The 20590-nt window shown below is 35.8% G+C and overlaps 1 protein-coding gene across 7 annotated transcripts in view; it reads left to right on the top strand.

Moving 5' to 3' along the window:
* The window catches only part of exoc2 (exocyst complex component 2), a 318264-nt gene that overhangs the window by 100522 nt on the left and 197152 nt on the right, over window positions 1-20590 (top strand). For all 7 annotated transcript variants that reach the window (XM_043719385.1, XM_043719383.1, XM_043719382.1 and 4 more), the window contains 4 exons: window positions 556-680; window positions 15904-15984; window positions 18291-18436; window positions 18526-18607. In XM_043719385.1, coding sequence (XP_043575320.1) covers window positions 556-680; window positions 15904-15984; window positions 18291-18436; window positions 18526-18607 — 434 coding nt within the window. The remainder of the gene's footprint in view (window positions 1-555; window positions 681-15903; window positions 15985-18290; window positions 18437-18525; window positions 18608-20590) is intronic.

Below are 20590 nucleotides of genomic sequence, written 5' to 3'. Positions count from 1 at the left end.
TGAAAGGCTTTTTATGACATTGTGGATGATATTTCCAAAGCAAGTGACATCTACCATGTAGAAGGAGAAGATTTGCAAGTGTGTGGCAACACATCATATCCAAGCTTCTCTTAATCTTGCGTGAGCTTAACTTGGTCAGAAATTGCATTCTGTCAGTTCTGCTGAGTCAATATCCTGGAACTCCTCATCTCAACAGTGCTGTAAGAATATCTTCATCACACAGATGTTAATCGTTCAAGAGGATAGGGGTGAGTAATAATTGCCAGCATTATGAACAATTCCGCAACCCAAGAATATATGTTTTACAAAATAAAATGGTATGTTGGTGTATTTTTAATGTGTGGTTGGGAGGGGATTGGTGGGGGGGGGGGGGGAACAGACTGAAGACATCTATGTGTGTTTGCATTTACTTAAAAAAACCTTGTTCATTTCATTTCTCTTTGATCTTACTGTTAAAGACTTGGGAAGAAATGAGGCATTTATCACATTTCTTTTATGGTGCTTTTAGAAGATTTTGTATTAATAGACTACCCTTTCTTTTCTTTCATGTTCCAGCTTTGATCAGCTGAAAGTTGCTGCAAATTATTTAAGAAAGCAAGCAAACAAGAAAAATGAGGGGAGCTTAGCCTATGTGAAAGGAGGCCTCAGTACATTCTTTGAGGCTCAGGATGCACTCTCAGGTAATTGTTTTGGTATATGATCTTATATGTCAAAATTCATTTATTTTTCAGGATACAGAACAAGAGCAAAAACTATTCAAATTGTAGAGGTAGGAGATGAAAATTAAAACAATTCTTCCAATCTTGTTATCTCAGTTTTGAAAAAATTGCCTGCTTTAAAAAATAATTAAGAATCAGCTGAGTATCTTCATTGACAGTATCTTTTTCATCTTTTTCCATTTATGCTTTCAAAGCTTTTCTTAACACTTCCAGTATCTTTATTTCTTCAGAGCTGATGTTTCTCATCTCTGGTTAAAATCTATTTTCTCTCTGGATTTAATATATTTCTTTGAGCTGGCTGTTAGAATTGGTTAAAATGGACCTAAATGTTGCTATGCACATTTTCGTTATGAATCCTTAGTTTTGATCTTTATGTTCTTCATTGCAAACCAGAAATGTTCTTGAACTTTTCATGCATTTTCTTTAATTGCTGTTTTGAGGAATTCTGCATTTGGAGGCCTAACAACATATGTGAGTAGAGGATGCAAATGTAATGTTTCATGTGTGAAAACTTCATTGGATATCACAGATAAACACTGTTTAAAAACAGAATAGGAAAAGGGAATATTTGCATGTAGGGAAAGATGCAAGATGATCTGAAGAATGTTGAGTGTTTGAATATTTTGAAAATAGTTCATATTACAGAAGAGGAAGTATTGAAGGCCTTAGAAAGTATAGATGTGGTTAAATCTCCGGGACCTGATCTGGTGTATCCCAGAATGTTGTGGGAAGCTACGGAAGAAATTGCAAGGCCCCTTGCAAAAATATTTCTATCATTTATAACTACGGATCAGGTGCCAATGACTGGAACTGGCTAATGTTGTGTTTTCGTTTAGAAGGGATGTAAAGGAGATTCTTGGGAATTAGAGACGTGTGAGTCTGATTTTGGTAGTGGATAAGTTGTTGAAGATGATTCTGAAAGATAGGATTCATATGAATCTGGAGAGGCTAGGAATAATTTGGGATATTCAAAATGGTTTTGTGTGAGGAAAATAGTGTCTCACAAACTTGATTGAGTTTTTTTGATGAAGATTATTGAGGGCAGAGCAGTAGACATTGTTTACTTGGATTTTAGTAAATCCTTTGACAAGGTTCTGCGTGGTAGACTAATTAGTAAAGTTTCATCACATGAGATTCAAGGTGAGCTTGCCAATTGGATTCCAAATTAACGTAATGGGCAGAGGACAGAAATCGATGGTGGAAGGTTGTTTTTCAGACTGGAAGCCTTTGACCAGAGGTGTTCCACAACGATCAGTGTTGGGTCCACCCTTGTTTGCCATTGATGTAGATTATTTAGATTAGGATATAGGAGGCTTGGTTAGTAATTTTGCAGGTGACACCAAAATTGGTGGTATAGTGGACAACAAAGAAGGTTATCTCAGATAACAAACAGATCTTGAGCAATTGGGTCACTGAGCTGAAGAGTGCAGATTGAGTTTAATTTGGATAAATGTGAGGTGTTGCTTAAGCCCTTGGGTAGCGTTGAAGAACAAGAGGGACCGAAGAGTTCAGGTACATAATCCTTTGATGTTTGTATCACATTTGGACAAGGTGGTTAAGAAAACATTTACTGTGCTTGTCTTCATTGCTCAGACATTTAAGTACAGGAGTTAAGATGGTATGTTGAAGTTGTATAGGATGTTGGTGAGGCCTCTTTTGGAATACAGTGTCCAGTTCTGGTTGCCATGTTATGGGAAGGATATTATTAAGCTGGAGAGGGTTTGGAAGAGATTTACTCAGATGTTGTTGGGAATGGAGGGTTTGAGTTATGAGGAGAGGCTAGATAGGCTGGGACTATTTCACTGCAGCATAGGAGGTTGAAGGGTGACCTTATAGAGGTTGATAAGGTCATGAGGGATATAGATAAGGTGAATGACATGTCTTTTCACCAATGTGGGGGATTTCAAGACTAGGGCCATATTTTTAAGATGTGAGGAGAAAGATTTAAAGACAGGAGGGGCAGTTGTATTTGCATAGTGTGCTTAGTATATGGAAGGAACTTGCAGAGGAAATGGTGGATGTAGGTACAGTTACAATGTTTAAAAGACATTTAGAAAGGTGCATGGATAAGAAATATTTGGAGGGATGTAGGCCAAGCGCAGGCAGGTGGGACTTGTTTAGTTTTGGGATTATGGTTGGCATGGACTGGTTGGACCGAATAGTCTGTTTCTGTGCAGTTTGACTCCATGATTCAACAAATGGTGAGCCGAAGATTGTGCACTGAAACAAAGTGAACTGAATGGGATGCTTACGATGCTGAGAGAAGTAAGGGTGGAAATTGTAGAAATACTGGCAATTATCTTATGATCCTTCTTTGAATACAGAGTGATCCTCTAAGACGAGAATTGTGAGTATTTCATTTCAAGAAAGGATAAGCCTCGAGACTACAGGTCACTCAGTTTAACTTTGGTGATGGGAGGGCTTATAAAACAGTTACCCAGAACGAAATTATCAATTTTGTTTTATCAATTTGTAATTATCAATTACTTGCACAAATGTGGATGAATTAAGAAAAGCCTGTATTGATTAAAAGCAAGTTGTGTTGAACTAATTTGATTTTCAATAAGATGACAGTTTTCACATAGTCGACATGGACTAATAAGAGGCAGTTAATAAAGTGCTGCATATTAAGCTCGCCAGCAAAGATGAAACTCGGAAACAAAACAAGCAATACTAGCATGGATCCAGACTTAACTGAATAATGGGGACCAATGAGTAATGGCAAATGCTTGTTCAGTTGAGAGAACAGTATGTGGTGGGATTTCCCACATGTCAGTAGTAGAATGTGATTCTCATTACATATTAATGACCAAGACTTTGATGTACAAAAACCATTCTACAAAGGTGAAGGAACAGAGACCTTGCCATATATGTACATAAATTGTTAAAAGTGAAGGGCAAGTTGAGAAAATGGGTTATAGAGGCAAAGTATACTAAAGCGAGAAGTCATAATAAAACTTTACAGGGCACTGCAATTACACTATCCCATATCCAGCTACCTGAAAACTGGATATTTTTCTTTCAGCTGGCAAAACTCACCAAATGGAGGGACAGAATGCACATACGCAAACTCTTTGAGATGCTATAAGTTGTTACATTGATGCTTACATAGATCACATTTAAATCATTGTAACCACTGGACAATTTTTTTTTGTCATCCTCTGAAGCCTGCTTATTTAGTACAGGATTATCTCATGAGTTGTCTAGGGCAGTTTGTTGGCCTTGGAAACAAAAGATGGGCCAATCTCAGGCCAATTCAATTGAACATGAAATGCCTGCCTTTATTGTTTGCCTGCTCTTATCTGTGTAATCCAGCATCTGGGCCTAAGGCTGCCAGGTTTGAGAAAGTGTACCTGGAGTTCATCTCAACTGGAATATTGTGTTCAAATCTGTAGTGCATTTTCAGAAGGATGTGAAAGCCTTAGAAAGTGTGCAAGTAAAATTTACACAAATGGCTTCAGAGATGAATGATTTCAGTTATCTGAGTAAATCGGAGAAGCCTATCCTTCAAACAAAAATGTTGGGAGAAATTTAATGGAGGTTTTCAAACCATTGCAGGTTTCGACAGAGTAAATGGAGATAAACTGTCCCAACTGAGAAAATGGCCAGAAACCAGAGGACACTGATTTAAAGCAAAGAACCAATGACGACATGAAGAAAATCTTTTCTTAAGCTGTGATTGGATAGGATCAGGATTGTACTATCTCAAAATGTGGTGGAGGCAGATGAAGAGTTGGTTTTTTGGAAGGGAATTGGATAAGAGGGAAAATTTTCAGGGCTATTTAGAGGGAGCAGTTGAGTAAAATAGTTGAGTTACTCCTGTAGAGTGAGAGCATGGACATGGGCAAGCCAAATGGTAGATTCCTGCTATAATCATTCAATAACAGTGAATGTTTTTAGTTTCAAATTTGATTTTGCAGATAATACAGTATTAAACTTGCCTTGTTCATATTGTTTTTCGTAATGCTTTGATTTGACATTTTGTCAGCTTGCTGAGTACTGAAAATGCTGTTGGAAAGATGTTAAATTAAAGCAGATACAGCACATTTTTCCTTGACAACTGACAGTTTGCAGAAGTGCTCGGGCTAAAAGTGTTGCCACAAATTACATATATCTGTCAGCCTGTTTCCTCCTTCACTTGTTACCTTCAGTGGGTGGGCAGTGCGTGTCTTGTCATGTGCCAGTTTGTCGCCAGGCCAGGAAGTTCTTCAATCCACATGTAGATTGTGGTCTTTGATTTAAATAGCCCTACACTGATGACTAGTTCCAAAGGTTTTTCTAATAAATAATTAAAGATTTGAACAGTAACTTTGCTGTATAGTAGACAGTCAATGATTTGAATATGCCAATTTTGCCTTCTTTATTTCAAATTGTTAACTATCTTTATTGCTTTAGTATGAGCAATGGTCTGGACATAAACATTGTTCAGTTAACTGCAGAACGCGATACTTCAGTATTGAAAGGGACACGGTTCAGTTTTTTTGAAAAAGTAATTAAAAAGAAGGGCTAATTTTACAGTGGATGGTTCTCTTGGATTTCATGCTCTCTCTGTTGCTGTACAGAATGATGAGCAGTCTTGAGTCTTTGCTATTGGTCAGTCTCCCTGAAGATTTGGTGCCCACCAGGAAGCTTACAATTTTACTCAGATACCATTGGTGACCTGTTTTGTTTTTCCTTCTAAAAGCTGTTTTTTTTTTTTGGAAGCTTCAGTATACTCTCACAACCTGTCAGTACATTTGAAAACAAAAAAACTGCTGAAGATCGCAGCGGGTCAGGCAGCGCCCAAGGAGATAAAGCAAGCTAACATTTCAAGTCTAGATGACTCTTGTCCCGTGACTGTTTAAATGCTGTTGAGTTAAACTGTAGAACACAGTTAATTACTGAAGTTATACCTAGTTCCAAATGAGTGTGGTTTGAACTGAATTGGAAATTAAGATTGCAGGATTGTTAAGAGAGCAGAGCTGAATGCTGGTGTAGTGGGGACAGGGAGGGGTCTTAGCATTGCTGTAACTCATGAGATGTTGATCTTGATCTCAGCTGGTTCTTTGTCTTAAAATGCGTAAAATAACCATTTTGGAAATAAACACACCTGCAATAAAAAGGGCAGCTGATGCTTGTCCCTAAGGTTTCTATAATTTATTACTTTATCGTACATAGATTTATGTAGAGGTAAAAGCAGAATTGTATGTAAAAATAAATTGGTTTCACCTGTGCAGGAAAACTTTAAAATTGTACACTGACATTTAATTGAAAGTAGTGGAAAACAACATGTTGTTTAGGTTATACTTATTTTTTTTTGACAGTTTTGTCCCAAATAAACTCAGATTTGATAGTGTCATTGTCTCATGAGACTCAGTTGTAGCTATTTGGGAATGATTTACTAAGTGTGTTTGAAATATAGACTTAAATCAGGTAGCCGATCTCTGCTCTGCATATAGTTGAGGGTGGCACATTCTTGATTTGCCCATCTTCAACCAGAACCATTTGAGAAATGTCAGTCACTTTAAAAAGATGTGCGTTCGTTTTCAGACAGCAGATGAAAATTATCCTTTGGAGGATTAGATTATTTAAGCATTCTCAAAAAGACTGTAAGGAACAAGATAGTTTCAGATTATATCTCCTAAAGTGTTGGTTTAAAGTGTGTGAATTTTAATTTGCCTTTAAATAGTAAACTAATTTATTATGATCAACTTATGATTGCATTTAACAGAAAGGCACAAAATTTCTAACTTTAGTGCATCTTGCGAGAAGTGGCTACTTTAATTGTCAGGTGAGGAAAAATCATTGCAAGTACTAATTTCACTCCAAAGCCTGTGCTTTATCAATGTCAAACACTTCTGAAATAGTGAACCAAGCTATTAATCTGGGTTAATCTTGCACTGGGATGAGTTACTTAATTGTGCTCTTGTTGCTTTTAGTCTTAGTCACAATGAGTAGTTACCTGAACCAAGATTACAGAATGTGAGTAAATTAGAGGTTATAAGTGTAAGATTTTATAAATAAACTCAATTGAGTTTACTTTCCAAGTATTGGTTGCTCCAGTCCTTCTCGAGTAGCTCCTACTTCCATTTGTACAGATGGTGCAGCTTTGTCTGAGACTATTCTTTGAGCAAAAGAGAAACATTTTTAGCCTCCTTAGCTCTCTGTAAGACAGGATAATTCTACCAGGAAGGCATTCCAAACTTTTTCCTCATTTTAAATCAATGCTGCTTTGAACCAGAGCATGAGAGTATGTCACCCTTGGCTTCACCCATTGCAAGACATAGAAACTTAAGACTTTTGGAAGCCTTACAGCTGTTCCCTGAGCCAAAATAAACAGACTGCCAGGATAAATGGCAGCAGAGATCATGCTTTACCTAGCTGGTCAGCTGTAGTATTTCCAGTGAAGACTGAATTCACAGACCACAAGATTCCTGATGAATGGTTTCAGACCACCTTCCCCTGAAGAAATAAAGAGCAAGCTTACACCTAACGGAATTTAATTTGAATTTAGTAATAAGGCTTTTCTTTGTGCTCAACCTTTGTATGCTTTTGACATAAAAGCAGAAACTCTGCCGCTTCAGTACATTTTCCAAAAATGAGCTGCCACAGATTTGACATTTCCTGAGGGCTCAGGCAGCATAACCGCATAGATGTGTTAAAAGATGGTGTACAAGTCAATTTAGGAAAGAGTCAGTTTAACATTCTTGAGGTTTTACATATTAACTAATTTATTGTACAGATGCAAAACTAATTTGTGAATCTGCTCCCTATTCAGATGTTTGAGTTTAATTTTGAAGGATTCTTACCAGAAGAAAGGGAAATTGGAATCATATTTTTTCAAATTTAAAAGCACCTGAAAGACTCATAGAAATAAGCTCGAGTTTGTAACCTGGAAGATGTATGGAGGGTTTAGGGTAAAGAGTTGATCACCTGCACAAAAATGAAACTCTGTGAATACATCTTTCTGATATTTAGTTTTCTTCACAAGCTGATAATATCTTTACCACTCTGGGTGGTTTTTCTGAAAAAAAAGTGAGCTTCTTCATCCTCGCCAAACTGTAAAATATCAAAGATGAGTTATAGTCATCTTAACTGGCCTGCTTTTGCGAATTATAAAGACAGTAAAAATTAATTGTGAAACCTTAAAAATAAAATGCTAGTGACCTTGCCTGTGGCATAAAGGTTTATGCCATGGTATTGCAATATTTTACAATTGAGTTAATATGCTTTTGTTGCATGAATAATATGCAGTGGCATTGTTTGAAAAAATAACTAGTTTCATTACACAAATTATTTTATCCTTTTTGTTGTCTGCCTGATCAACAACTGAGAGAATGGGTGTACAGTCTGCTCCGGGGCTATTGCCAGATCTACAATTTTGCTGACCTTGTCCCATTTCCCTGGTATTGTAATGTCTTACCCCAGAGCTTCAAAAAGGGGGTTTGGGACCTTAAGTGGCTTTATGGTCTGCAACTTTGGGGTTGCAACCTCATAGACTGTAATTGCTGCTCTGAAGCTCAGACCAAAACAGTCCCCTAGTCTTTACTGAGAAATATGCTGAAATAAGGATATCAATAGCAGCATCTTGACAATATTGTCTCAAAATGGTGAGTATGTCTTTGCTTCTGCTTTAGCTTTACCAAAAAGTTTAAGCAAGTAGTGTATCTAAACATTGATAATCACCACGATTATGTACTCAGAATCAAATTGATCAGTGGTATTTTTTTGTGATCAAAAAAATTTGCACAGAATAAATTGACCATGATTGAAAGATTATTCATTTATTAATTAAAATAATCTCTACTAGACTTGGTTTGATCAGTAAATCCAGATAGAAATAAGGTACTTGAATAATGTATTCAGGGCTGACAGTCTAGTTTGTTGCCATTGATTAGAGTGGGGTTTTCGCACCCTTAGCACTGGAATTGCATGTAGCAATTGAATACAAGAAGCTAAATACTACTGGGAGTTGGATACAACGAACTATGTGTGCAAAGTTCAAATTATGCTTTCCTTTATGTATGTGTTTAGACTGTACCAGTAATCAGCATTTCTTTATGGAATATTGCAGAAATGGATTGCACTGAAATGAAGACACGTGACAAAGATTTCTTTATAGCACAGCATCTCACCCCTCACGTGATATACCTTTATAATTTGCACTTGTGTTCTATTTTTGTCTCAGTTTATATATTTGCTACAAGTTGCATTTGAGAAAGCTGGAACAGAGTCTTGGACACAATGGGAGAAACAAGCCCTGTATAATGCTAAGTGATTCTATGCGTTCCATGCCAGTAGAATATATACAGACATCCATTTATTGTATATGTAAAAAAACAGTCCCCAGGGCCAATGTGGGCCCTCTGTTGTTATCCCTAATTTAAAGTTGCTCTCTCATTTTTCTGTACTTCTGAAATTATGCTGAAAATAGGAATCAAATGAATTGCTAGAATCTTGTGTTGTCATTTTCTTTTATAAGTAGCTCAGTGGTTATTACTGTTACATAGCATGATGGATGCCAGTTCGATTCCAACCTTGGGTGACTGTGTGGACTTTGCACAATCTCCTTTGTCTATATAGGTTTTGTCTCGGTGCTTCACTTTCCGCCCATAGTCCAAAGATGTGTAGGTAGGCGGATTAACTGTAGTGTCCAGCGATGTTTAGACGAGGTGGATTAACTTGCTAATGCGAGTTTATGTGGATATGGTAGCGTCTGGGTGGTTGGTACAGACTCGATGGTTCAAATGGCTTCTTTCTGCACTTCATAGGATCTATGATTCTAGTTAGAAGCTTGGATAGCTGATTTTTTTGCATTATGTTCTGTACAAAGCAGATGAATTGTGAGTGGGCTATTATATGTAGGTTGACAGAATTTTTATAAATGTTCCAAAAAAAGTAATTAAGATATTTTGCGTTAGTAAATGAACTGTGCCTGTGTGTAGCTTCTCTTGCTAAAGGTATTTGAATAGTGTTTTGTCTTTTGTTTGAAACAAATTTTGGACTGTTGTGCAAAATTATGGTACTTACTATTTGCTTGAAGACAGAAAATTTCCTTATAAATCAATGCCCCCTTCTAAGACTACAAAAATCTATCACAGATGAGATTACCTTTTACAATAAATGATTCATTTAAATACAGTGTAAGTACTGATGGTCATTTATTTGGTATTCTCCATGTAAATTAATAGGATATTATTGGTTTATAAAATAGAATGCATACTTAAGAATGATTGCATGCTGTTCATCTAATTGATTAATTAGATCTAATTAAGTAGGTCAAATAGCATGAACTTCAGATGTGAAATTTGGTTTGTGATTTTCATCTGAACCCTGTGATTAGGTTACACTTAAGCACTCCTTTGTATTCACATTTCGTTATGTCACTTGAAGTTTATATCTGGGTACTCTTAGTTTTGGATTTTAGCTCTCAACTTGAACTTTGTTTCATATCTTGATGTTGAGATGGTGCACGTATAAATGTTAATGTTTGTGACATTATTGCAGAATCATTGAGAATTAACTGGGCTTACTAGGAAGCTCGATCTTATAAAAATAATTGTTTTGAAAGTCATAAAATTTTCACTGACCATTTTAATAGAAATTATTTTTATACATATCTATCCAGTGATACACCTTAACACAGTTGATGGCTTGAGAGGTATTTAGATTAGTATTTGGTTTAAGTACAACTTTATAGTGATATGCATGTGTAAGATCATGTACATTCCTTTGGACGGATTAGTTTTATGCTTACCTGTACTTTCCCAATCCTTGGTGCAGTAAAATCGATGTTTCGGGCAAAAGCCCTTCATCAGGATGAAGGGCTTTTGCCCAAAACGTCGATTTTGCTGCTCCTTGGATGCTGCCTGAACTGCTGTGCTCTTCCAGCACCACTAATCCAGAATCTGGTTTCCAGCATCTGCAGTCATTGTTTTTACCTTTCCCAATCCTTGTTGAATCAACTATTTGGTGCTGTACTAGTCCATAAACTTGGCAAGGATGAAATGAGAAACTTGAGCTTTTAGACCTTGGAAGAAGAAGCAATTGGCACTGATTTCTTGCCTGTCTAATTAATGGAAGTAGCACAGTTAAAAGTAAATAAGGGTTTAACTGTGGCTATTGTGAAAGGGTACCATAATGTTTAAACAATCTGCTTGTTGAGAAGCAACAATGCTGGAGAAAGTAGCTTTCATTATATTCACTTTTGCTTCTGTATGTAGACCAACCTCTGGCTTTGTTACAAACTTTTAATGTGCCTGTCTACATTCATAAGTTAACTACGGGTAAAAAAAGCCATTTGGCCCACCGGATTCCCTCATTGTTGAAGCAAATTTGTTTTGCTTTATTTTTCTGTTTGGTAGTCCATTCAACATGTTAATTCTCTGCATGAAGAAGAATAATCTCATATTGGTCCTGAGTTTAACTTTTAAGTAATTGACATCTGTGACAATTTTGAAACTTAATTTAAAGTAATGTTCAATATTTACCTTCTCAATGGACTTTTTATACCTGTGAAAGGTACTTCCTCAGACATCCTAGATATTTTAATCAACCTGGAGAAAGTGAGGACTGCAGTTGCTGGAGATCAGAGTCGAGAGTGGGATGCTGGAAAAGCACAGCAGGTCAGGCAGCATCGGAGGAGCAGGAGAATTGATGTTTCGGGCAAGAGCCCTTCATTAGAAATTTCATTCTTGCCCTCACCGTCGATTCTCCTGTTCCTCAGATGCTGTCTGACCTGCTGTGCTTTTCCAACACCCCACTCTCGATTTTAATCAACCTGTTTAGACATGCTATGACATGCATCTATGGCAGATTAGACTTAAACCTGTGATTTCTGACCCAGGGGTAAGAATCACTGTAACTATCACAGTGCTACAAGAATCCTCAGACATTTTTTTCTGAGGCCTGCAAGTTCCATTTTAGCAGTCTCTCCTTGTATTTACAACCGTAGTAGTCCTTTGTTTTTTTTTCTACAGATTTTTGAATAATTTCCTTTGATATCAAAAGACAAAAGGCAAATTATTCAAGTACAGGTCTACAAGATCACTATAGTTTGATCAGGACTTTGACTTTTGTTGTAAGCCTTTGGCCGAACAGTCCAATATTTTAGTAACTTTGTTCATTGGAAATTTGTCAAGTCCAATAAAATTTCCAGGTCTTAACTTGATCTTTAGCTATTCAATACATGTCGTAAAGTATGAATGCCATTTAATTTTTCCTACCTAGAAGTATTTTGTACTTGTCTGCATTAACTCTAATTTTTAATTAGTCTGTCTGTAGATATATTTTGTGCATCTCCGTCTAATTTTTGAGCTGTTTCCTCCAGTTGTGTTGTATGCCTTGGAGTGCTAATTGAACAACTTGACATGGAGTTTTTGAATTCTAACTGAGTGGATTTGAATTGCAGACGTCTCAATGCTGAGCTCTGAGATACTCAGCACTGTAAACTCTCCCTCATTTCAGCATGATTTCTCCAAAAGTAATTGTTAGTTTTTCCCCTTCTGCCTATTTCTTATTTGTTATGAGAGTTCATTTTGTGTCCCAGAACATAGTTCAAGTTCAACAAAACGTAATTAGGATAGATATAGTGAAAAAAGCCATTTGGCCCACCGGATTCCCTCATTGTTGAAGCAAATTTCTTTTGCTTCATCTTTCTGTTTGATAGTCCATTCAACATGTTAATTACTCTGCTTGAAGAAGAATAATCTCATGTTGGTCCTGAGTTTAACTTTTAAGTATTTGACATCTGTGACAATTTTGAAACTTAATTTAAAATAATATTCAATGTTTACCTTCTCAATGGACTTTTTATACCTGTGAAAGGTTCCTCCTCAGACAACCTAGATATTTTAACATGATCGGCTGAAGGGCCTATTGCTGTACTGTAAATACTCTACAACTCTATGATTCTAATGGCCAACAGTTGTTTTGATAAAGGGTCATAGAAACAAAATATTGACCCTGTTTCTTTCCATTGAAGCTGCCAGACCTGCTAAGTAATTCACGCATCCGCCATATTTTGCTTTTGTGTAAAAATTGGGGATATGACTCTATGAACCTCATTTTTTCAGACAAGGGAGAATTTATGTAAATTGATATGCTGTAGCACTTGTATCTGCGACTTCAGTTTGTTTAACAGAGGATCCTTTGTGTATTTTGCATTCATTTCCTATCAATTATCCCAAGTCTTACTGGTATGGATACAAGGAAAGTTGGTGTTTAAAAAGGAAGCATATATTGTCGAATGAAAAGCAATAGAATAATGAAGAAGGAAATAACCTATATTGTGGAAGGTATCTATGATGGTGGTGCTAGCAGAAGGAATCTTAGTGAACCCACAGAATAACTAACAAACACCTTGTGACTCATGAGAATTGCCATTGGTAATCCACTCATTCACTGAGGCTCTATTTCATGTCATTATTGGTTACCTGCTAAAATTACAGGGACGTTAAAAGTGACATTAAAAATGTTAACACCTTGTCCAAAATTAACAGTGTGTGTAAAAATGCAGCCTAACTACTTCTAATGGACTAAATCAAATTCAAAATAGAACAAATCACTATGTATGTAATTAGGCAAACTGAAGGAAGATCAAAACTAGAAGTTGAGTGGAAATTTCTAAATTTTATGGCAACTGTTTTTGCACTTTTTTTTACAAAGAGAAAAGTGTATTTGTTAAAAGCTTAAAAGCATAGTTGGCGGTCTTTGCCTTCCCATTGATGATGCAGACTGTCTGTTAAAGGTTGACAGTTATAAAGATTAGTGAGCATTTTGAGAATACTGTTAGTAGTGAGGGAGGGGAAAGGGCCTCAGGCTGCACTTAGAAACTTTATCATGTTAATTGTGGGCAAGCTGAATGGGTCAGAACAATTTATTTCACAATTGTCTGAAACAGCCCTCAATAACTCTTAGGAATTTTGAAGTTTAATTTTGTGATTTAATTTCTTTTTCAATGTTATAATATTATGAAGTGAAACAGGCTGCTCCTGCTGGTAGATTTAATTACTTGATGCCGACTGTGACACGGGCCACATTCTACAAATAACCTGGAATAAAATTTTGTGTTAAGAATGTTTAATAAAAGCTTTACTTGAAGGTTCCTAATGTAATCATTAGATATTACTTCATTTCCTCAATATGGCTGATCTAGAAACTTAAAAGAAAAAGTAGGGCAGGAAAAGCATTTTAAATCTTCGTGCAAAACCAGAGTATAAAACAGAGTTTGCAGACTGAAATTCTTTTGTTGAATATACAGTATTTGCATATGATTTAGTTCATACTCACATTTGTTATTTAAATGGAGGGAGACCAAGATAACAATTTCATACCAAACTTGGGAAATTATCATGTTTTTTGTAAGAATGTAATATGTAATTTTCAATATTTAACATTATTTGACATTTCACTGGTAACATCATTTGTTTATATTGCATTTTGTTTTTTTTAAAATAGAAACCCTTGATGAAAGAAATTCCTTTTCTTGGAGGATGTCAGGATAGGGTTAATTTACTATCAGTAAATTTCAGCAAAAATATTTATGTGCGATTGATTAGTTTCTCATTGTTTATAAATCATTCTCTCTAATCCTGTTTAAAGTGAAATATGGATGAGAAACTTTCTAACCCATGTAATTGTTTTCTTTAAGAAGATAGTTTGTTTTCAATATATTTGAAAAATAATTCCACCCATTGGCTTGTCATCTTAGCAGATGGGGATAATGAGGGATAAATACTACAGGTACAATAGATGCAATCACTATTCAGTAGTTCAACTGAGGGAGAGAGAAATCAAATTTTGGGACAATGAACAGCGTGTAGAAGTTGGAAAAAATGTCATTCAGATAAAATTAATTTAAATTCAGAAACAACCAATAAATAAAATTATTGCTGGTCAATGCACTTCTTGAACTTCAGATAGTAAACTTCATGGAAACTTTCTGGATTTGCCCCATTAGCTTCTTAAGTAGGCTGTTGGGATACTGAGCACCCAAATGATATTGCAGTTAAAGTGTATAGTACATAATTTCTGACTCTTGCTTTGTTAAATAATAAGACATACATGATTATGATAAGTTGCTTTCTGCAGCTAAAGGTATTTTTCGCTTCAGCTGGCGAAAAAGTCTCAAATCTTATAGGTATGACCACCCAGATGGTTACTGCTTCAACAGTTTTGCTGCTGCAGTAGTCATATCTGAAATGTACTTATTTCAATTCACGTTTGAAGGACTAGATTGTTAGTTACTTTGTTGGACCAATCAGGTTAGGGTTACCATTAACCCACGTAGAAATCAATGGTTGCTAATGAGAAGTATTTGTTTATTAATTAGTGTATATATATTTGAAGATCAAGAAGAATAATTGTTCTTTGTTTTGCATTATTGTTCTATAAAGTGCAGCCCAAGTAGTGCATATTTGATGGTCTCTAATAACATCAGCTGTGGTCAAGATTTGGACCTCTGAGAAACATTAAAAAAAAATCATAACGTTTGATACTGCTTGATCTAACCTATTTCTGGTGAATGTTTTGCATATGTCTGCTTAAAACATGCTTGAAAACAAACTGACTTGAATGGGATAGAGTTTCTGATTTGTAATGGTAGGAGTAACACCAGCCATCTACAAAATCTTGACACTTCCATGTGTGTAAATTTCCCAGGACTTGTTAAACCAATGAGCACTGTTGGGGATTGCAAAACACACTACTTAATTGAGTAATCACAGTGCCAAAAGATTAAAAATCTATTAATTTTCAATAAGTGATCGTAATTTTCATTTTGTTATTTTTTTTAATATGTTTTTGAAATTCAGCTGAGAGAGTTGTTATAAGTTGTTATTTGTTTGTTCTTTCTATTTATCAGTCGTTTAGTTAAATGTTGAAAATTATAATGTATTTTAGATTTGTTTGTAATATATTTTTGCTAAGAAAGTCCAAAAAATTTATCAGACAGAATATTCCTGTAATTAAAGAAGGCTAAATGTTAGATCGGTTATTGTACAGTTTTTTTTTAGAATTATGTACCATTGGTTTTATTAGTTACCTAGAGGAAATTGTAAGTTATTTTTGTATTAAGTCCAGAAACCAAAAGTGGTGAAGTAATGTTAAAGTGGTTGTGGAAAAAAGTCATGTTTAAATTTGTACATTTTTTTTATACCTTGAAGTAAACGATTGCCCATTGAGCTAACTGTAAATTTTATTCCAGCAATTCATCAAAAATTGGAAGTGGATGGGACGGAAAAAGTGGAAGGATCTATGACGCAGAGACTGGAGAATGTACTCAATAGTAAGTTGTACTCTCCCAACGTATACCTATATGTATGGAAATGGTTATTCATTTTCACTGGATCTTTGATTAAGTGGCTTGTAATTGGGCCTGTAATTCTAACCTATAATTTTCATACTTAGAAATATATTCAAGTCTTGCTATGGTAATGAACACTAATTATGTTGATGTAGACATCCAACTTAGAAAGCTGTGCAGTGACTTGTTGTACTAATATTGTATTTCCACACCTAATGAGACATGCTGCTTCACATTTGTATAGATGAACATTCTCTAGGAATGTAAAAATATAAAGAGGTTAAAACTGACATTTTATTGTATCGAAGAATTCAATTCAATTGCTGTCTTAAAATGTTGGGGTTAGGAGGCATGATGATGGGTGCAAATCTATTTTACACAACAAATGTATATTTTCCACCAATATGCAAATGAATAATTAATTTCCTGAAACTGTCCAGCGGCAAAAGGTAAAAGCCTCTGATATAGCTAAACTTGTTTCTTAGTCACCTGAGCTCCTGAAAGTGAAGCATTACATCTCTGTTAAGACAGTGATCTCATAAGGAATTAGAAATTTTTATTTCTATAACTAAAGCACAGTTGAAATTAATGCAATCCAACTGACCTTATTTTGAAAGCATTAAATATTTTACTTAATAATCAGTTTAATAGTCAAACTGAGACAGCAAAATCATATTTTTATGGCCATCATTTATTGGTTATGCATTGTGTCCTAAAAGTGAAGCACAAAGTAGTCTCTTACTAGTAATTGTAAAGCATACATCGTCAGTAGCTTTCTCCACCTTACATCATTGTTGTGAGAGTATTTTATTTCTTATTCAGTATCATCTAGATTAAGGTGAAGGAAATCTGAAATGAAAATGTAGCAAAGTTTTATGAAGGGATCAGTCATTGGTTTTCTATTTTATCACTGAAATATGAGTACTGTATTTGACAGATCTCCTTAACATTCTTAAATATTGCTGGAAGGGAAATGAATCATGATAATGTACAGCAAATAAACAAATACTTTTTCTTTAACTTAAGTAAATAAACTTGAATAAGTGAGCTGGTTTCTTTCAAGTGGATAACATTACATTTGATACAAAATGAGAAACTTAACTTTGCAGAGAAGTTCCTTTTTTTTAATAGAGAAGTAACATTCGCTGAAATGCTTATCCTGATGCATAAAAGTCTCATACTCAATGTACACATTGGAACTAAATGTGAAAGTGGGTATTTAGCAGACTACATTTAATTTCTGTGGGCCACCCAAGGAGCTGCCTGCAGAAAATGGCGTGCAAGCCACCCAGTGTGATCGATGTGCTTTTTAAAAAAATCATTGCTTAAAGTATAGTCACCAGACCAAATAATGCAAACTTTTTTTTTTGAAAATTTAAACAACAATTTTATTTTAGTCTTTTTTTTAATTTTTTGCCAAATTTTTTTTTAGTTAAAGACTCACAGGGAAGCAAAGTACACATTTATTAAATGGTGAAAGTTCCTCCACTAGACTGTTGAAGAATATTTAAAGTATTTTGGAAGTGCATACATGAACAATGACCAAATTATTTTATGCTTTTTAAACTGAATTTCTGGTTGTTTCATATTTGAAGAGGAATATGAGCCTGTGCATATATGAAAATGCTTACCACTCTGCTAGTATATAGTGGGAAAGAAAAATCAACTGTTTAAAAATGATGAAAATAATAATTAAAGCACATTGAGCAAGAGCCCTTAAAATTAAAAACTTCCGTCATATAGGAAGAAACACATGTCCCAGCATGTATTGATAAGTGCGAGTGTTAATGGTGTTTTTTTTCGATTGGCTTCTTATTATCTGAATTTACCTATTTACGGGTATTGCATTGTTTCTCCCTATATTTTAACTATTTCGTGTAAGACTACTATAATTTCATTTACACCGAACATGTAGCATAATTGGTGAAGTGCTTCCACTTCACAATGCTGAACTCCATAGGTGGGCTTTTAAAGTTAAAGCCTTAGTAACTTTGAAGTGAAGCAGAGTGAGGCTTCCTTGTCAGGGAGGCTCATTTCAACCTATTGTCAGATGGGCTGTAATTCGAGTTAAACTACATTTAAGTTGCAAATGTAGCTATGTTCTGCATGAGGCAGGTGCCTAATGATCTAGATTTTATTGAATTAGCAACATAATAACAATTTAAAAATATATTTGCTGTGAAACTGATTTTTTTTTTGACAAATCAAACTGCTAATATCAGTGAGTTGTCCCTTTGATAGTGGTAAATTAGATTGCAGTAACAGCTTTGTGTTTTATTTCTTTCCAGGAGCAAGTAACACAGCTGATACTCTATTCCAAGAAGTTTTGGGGCGGAAAGACAAAGCCGATTCTACAAGAAATGCCCTAAATGTTCTTCAGCGTTTTAAATTTCTCTTTAATCTTCCTCTTAATATTGAAAGGAATATTCAAAAGGCACGTAATTATTAGCACTTCTTAAGAATACATTAAGGGTATTTCCTGTTTTCTAGAATCCTGTATGATGTTTTGCTTTGCCTTTTTAGGGTGATTATGATGTAGTTATAAATGACTATGAAAAGGCTAAGTCACTATTTGGAAAAACAGAGGTTCGCGTGTTCCAAAAAGGTAAGACAGACAGGAATTCTTGTATTTTTAAAAAACACTATTCTGTTTTGCAATGGACATGTTAAAAAATATAGTAACAGTTTGGACTGTAATGTAACTTTATACTGTTCACACATACATTTGAAAACTTGGAAAGTCCACATTAAACAGTGCTGTTGGCAAAATTTCAATTTCAGAAAGAAGTTCTCTTGTCCAATCAAAATAATGCAATGGCGTTATTACAAATTTAGAACCAATGATAATGTAACAGACATAAGATGAGAATCTGTGTATTGCAATCATCTGAATTCTTGTATGGCACCTGTTATTATATGATTTGATAAATACACCATGTTATCTGTTTACAAGAGTATTTAGTTTAATCAGTCATATTGGTTAGATTTGAGTTCCAAAAGGGGTGATGGGATAGCCCTGCAAACCCTGCACTAACTACATTGATAATGAACCTTAACTGCAGCATTGTTTATCGTGTCAACATTGCTGTGAAGCTGTTTACCTGAAACAAGCCTTTTGAAAATCACTGTAGAAGTGGTCATTCTACACCACGGAACTCTGAAGCAAATCATTCATTTCAGTCTTGGAGGACCCAATCCTCTGGATATCCTAAAATCACCATCTGAGCTCCTGAATGCTTCCATATTATGAAGCCATGGTGCATGGATCAGATTTTAAAATTTATTGCAAAATTCAAATCTACGAAAATGGGCAGATAGGAAATACCAGTTAATACCTTCAATCCTTCAAGCCCATTAAGTCTTTTGCTCATACACTATGCCCATATCCAACACCCATGCTTCTGCCTATCAGCAGCATGTAACTTTGAGGCAAAGGTGGGTAAGAAAAACCACAACCGTAGAATATTCCCAGTCCTTGAATGATATTGGCATCGGCAAGAAGCTTAGGAGAATCATGCAGGATCTGCATTAAGGAGCTTCCTGTCATTGAGAGCAAAATGTCCCATTCTCCAATGAAGTGTTGAATGGAGAGATGGGATTCATGCTAATGAGCAGTGGGGGAGGTTATATGCATGCATTAGCATGAATTATTATCCTCATCATTATGTCATCTTACCTCATTGGTATGCAGTTTGCCATTTCCCCCATTCATGCATTGAAAATCAACAGTGACAATTCCTGACCTCTCAAGGAAAAACAGGAAAGCTTGTGAGTGATGCACTGCTCCAACTTGGATGTCTCGAAGTGGAGTAAGGACAAAAAGGTAACTAGGGAGAGAATACGGCCCCTCAAAGATCAGCAAGGTGGCCTTTGTGTGGAGCCATAGAAAATGGGGGAGATACTAAATGAATATTTTGCATCAGTATTTACTGTGGAAAAGGATATGGAAGATATAGACTGTAGGGAAATAGATGGTGACATCTTGCAAAATGTCCAGATTACAGAGGAGGAAGTGCTGGATGCCTTGAGACGGTTAAAGGTGGATACATCCCCAGGACCTGATCAGGTGTACCCGAGAACTCTGTGGGAAGCTAGAGAAGTGATTGCTGGGCCTCTTGCTGAGATATTTATGTCATCGATAGTCACAGATGAGGTGCCGGAAGACTGGAGGTTTGCAAAAGTGGTGCCACTGTTTAAGAAGGGCGGTAAAGACAAGCCAGGGAACTGTAGTCCGGTGAGCCTGATCTCGGTGGTGGGCAAGTTGTTGGAGGGAATCTTGACGGGCAGGATGTACATGTATTTGGAAAGGCAAGGACTGATTCGGGATAGTCAGCATGGTTTTGTGCATGGGAAATCGTGTCTCACAAACTTGAGTTTTTTGATGAAGTAACAAAGAAGATTGATGAGGGCAGAGCAGTAGATGTGATCTATATGGACTTCAGTAAGGCGTTCGACAAGGTACCCCATGGGAGACTGATTAGCAAGGTTAAATCTCATGGAATACAGGGAGAACTAGCCATTTGGATACAGAACTGGCTCAAAGGTAGAAGACAGAGGGTGGTGGTGGAGGGTTGTTTTTCAGACTGGA

The sequence above is a fragment of the Chiloscyllium plagiosum genome, chromosome 29, assembly GCF_004010195.1.
Source record: "Chiloscyllium plagiosum isolate BGI_BamShark_2017 chromosome 29, ASM401019v2, whole genome shotgun sequence".
Classification (NCBI taxonomy): Eukaryota; Metazoa; Chordata; class Chondrichthyes; order Orectolobiformes; family Hemiscylliidae; genus Chiloscyllium; species Chiloscyllium plagiosum.
The sequence above is the reverse complement of the archived record's forward strand: the minus strand, read 5'-3'. Positions and strand labels throughout refer to the sequence as shown.